The 2,514-nt window shown below is 51.8% G+C and overlaps 1 protein-coding gene across 1 annotated transcript; it reads right to left on the bottom strand.

The window, feature by feature from the left end:
• Window positions 1–872: 872 nt before the first annotated feature.
• FOXG1 (forkhead box G1) lies at window positions 873–2,258 on the bottom strand. Its single transcript, XM_009488709.2, has one exon. It carries the CDS (start codon window positions 2,256–2,258, stop codon window positions 873–875), a length of 1,386 nt encoding a protein of 461 aa, XP_009486984.2.
• Between the last annotated feature and the right edge of the window lie 256 nt (window positions 2,259–2,514).

Genomic DNA, 2,514 nt, shown 5'->3' with positions numbered 1-2,514 from the left:
GACATTAACAATCACTCAAATTTATGCGTCATTTGCGCAACACAGGTTACATATTTGCAAGGTTTACCTATAAGTACAATAGGTATTAACATTTCACTACATTTAGAAAAAAAATAAAGGTGACCTGTTAGTGACCACATACATCAAAATATACACAACACAAACTGAAGGCAATCATTAATTTTGTCCCCTTCTGATTCATTTGAACGGGCAGTGCTGCAAACTGAAATAATGTTGCTGTTTTTTAAATTATTCCGTACACTGAGTGCATTTTCTAAAACCCAATCTTTGGTCTAAAAGTAAACAAACAAACAAACAAATAATAAAAAAAAAGGAACCCAAAAAAAGCAGTTCAGTAAAGAAAAGGATAAAATAATAAATGGCCAAAATGTAGCTCTTGGGCATCTTTCAGTGTTCATCCTGCTTAAATACAAATTACGTTTTAAGTTTTTCATAGTTTTCATAAATTTAGTGGTGGTTCTTTTTTCTCTTTCAAGGTCTGCACCCACCGACATATCCATGATAACTTATAATACTGCAAACATGGAGGATCTGGCGGCTTTTAGTGATAGACTTATCGTATTTGAATAAAAAATTGCAAAAGCAGTCACTATTTAGATACACATTCTACTATAATTTTGTCTTCCAAACTTCATAGTCTACAATGTAAATCTCCCCACATTGCACCTTGCTGACACTCCTCACCTTGGTGGAATAATAAACAACCCTAAAGACTGAACAAACGTACAGAAAATGGGGGAACTTAATAAAAAATACCTGGACTTTTTTGTTTTGCTTTTTTTTTTCTTTTAATTATCATTTACAATGCAAATGTGTGTAAAATGTTCACTTACAGTCTGATCCCATGGATGTTAATGTATTAAAGGGTTTGAAGAAGACCCCTGATTTTGATGTGTGAAATAATCAGAAAGTCCTCCGGAAAGTCCCGTTGTAAAACTTGGCAAAGAAGGTCTTAAGGACTCACAGGGGAGAGTGGAGGGCGCCTGTGGCGACGTGGAGGAGGAGGCTGCCCTGGCCGTCATTGAAGTGCTGCTTTGAGAAGTCATTGAAGGGTGAGGAACATGGGGGAAAAAGTAACTCGTCTGTCCTGCTAGGAGGTTTACAGAGCAGGGGTTTAGGGAATAGGTGCCGGAGCAGGGAACTGACAAGCCACACGGCACTGAGGCGGCCAGAGCTGCTGCTGTGAGGTGATGAGTGGCATAAGGTATCTCTCCATTGACTAGTCTATCAACACTTAACCCATTAGACGTGGAAAAGGAGTGGTTGTTTCCCAAGGAGTTTTGAGTCAACACTGAGCTGTAGGGCATGGGGTGGCTGGGGTAGGCGGACGTGGTCCCGTTGTAACTCAAAGTGCTGCTGGCCCGGGGGTGGTGCAGGGAGAGGAAGGGGGACATAGGCCAGTACAAGGATCCTGCCCTATCCATGAATGTCAGTCCGGTGGAGGTGAGCCGGGCGCCGCGCTTGAAGGCCAGCTTGGCCCGCGAGGTGGTGGAGCGCCGGCGGAGCTTGCCGGTGGTGCCCCCGATGAAGACGTCGTCGCTGGAGGGGTCCAGCATCCAGTAGTTCCCTTTGCCCGGGTCGTCGTAGTGGCGGGGCACCTTGACGAAGCACTTATTGAGGGAGAGGTTGTGGCGGATGGAGTTCTGCCAGCCCTGCTTGTTCTCCCGGTAGTAGGGGAAGTTCTTCATGATGAACTCGTAGATGCCGTTGAGCGTCAGGCGCTTCTCGGGGCTCTGCCGGATGGCCATCATGATGAGCGCGTTGTAGCTGAACGGCGGCTTCTCGTACTTGCCGTTCTTCTTCTCCCCCTCCTTCCCGCTCTCCCCGTCCTTGGCCCCCTCCGCCGCCCCCTTCTTCTCCTCCGCCGCCTTCTCCTTCTCCTCCAGCTCCGCCGCCGCCGCCGCCGCCGCGCCCGCCTCGCCTTTGCCCGCCAGCATGTCCGCCTTGGCCACCTCCAGGGCGCCGGAGGCGGCGGCGGCGGCGGCGGGGGGCGGCAGGAGGAGCTGGCCCTTCTCCTCGTCCTCCTCCTCGGCCGCGGCGGCTCGCTGGGGCTGCGGCGGCGGCGGGTGGTGGTGGTGGTGGTGGTGGTGGTGGTGGTGGTGGGGGTGGTGGCTGTTGTGGTGGCTGTGGCTGCTGTGGTTGTTGTCGCTCTGGACGGCTTCGGGCACCAGGCTGTTTATGCTAAAGGAGGATTTCGGCAGCATTTTCACTTCCTTCCTATCTCCCATGTCCAACATCACACACTAGTCTGAGGGGGAAAGTTGCGGCGGCCGAGGGAGCAGCGCGCGGGGCGGCGGCGGAGGCGGCGGCGGCGGCGGCCGAGGCGGCGGCGGCGGCGGCGGCGGCGGCACCACCGGCGGCGGCGGCGGCGGCAGCGCAGTTGGACCGCAGTCTCAAGCGCTGGCAAGTCATGTAGCAAGGACAGGAACCGCCGGGGAGGGAAAAAAATAATAGTAATAATAATCACCAATCAGATAAAATCAAACCGAGTCA

Source organism: Pelecanus crispus, chromosome 6 (genome assembly GCF_030463565.1).
Source record: "Pelecanus crispus isolate bPelCri1 chromosome 6, bPelCri1.pri, whole genome shotgun sequence".
NCBI lineage: Eukaryota > Metazoa > Chordata > Aves > Pelecaniformes > Pelecanidae > Pelecanus > Pelecanus crispus.
This window is presented reverse-complemented; position numbering and strand designations above follow the sequence as displayed.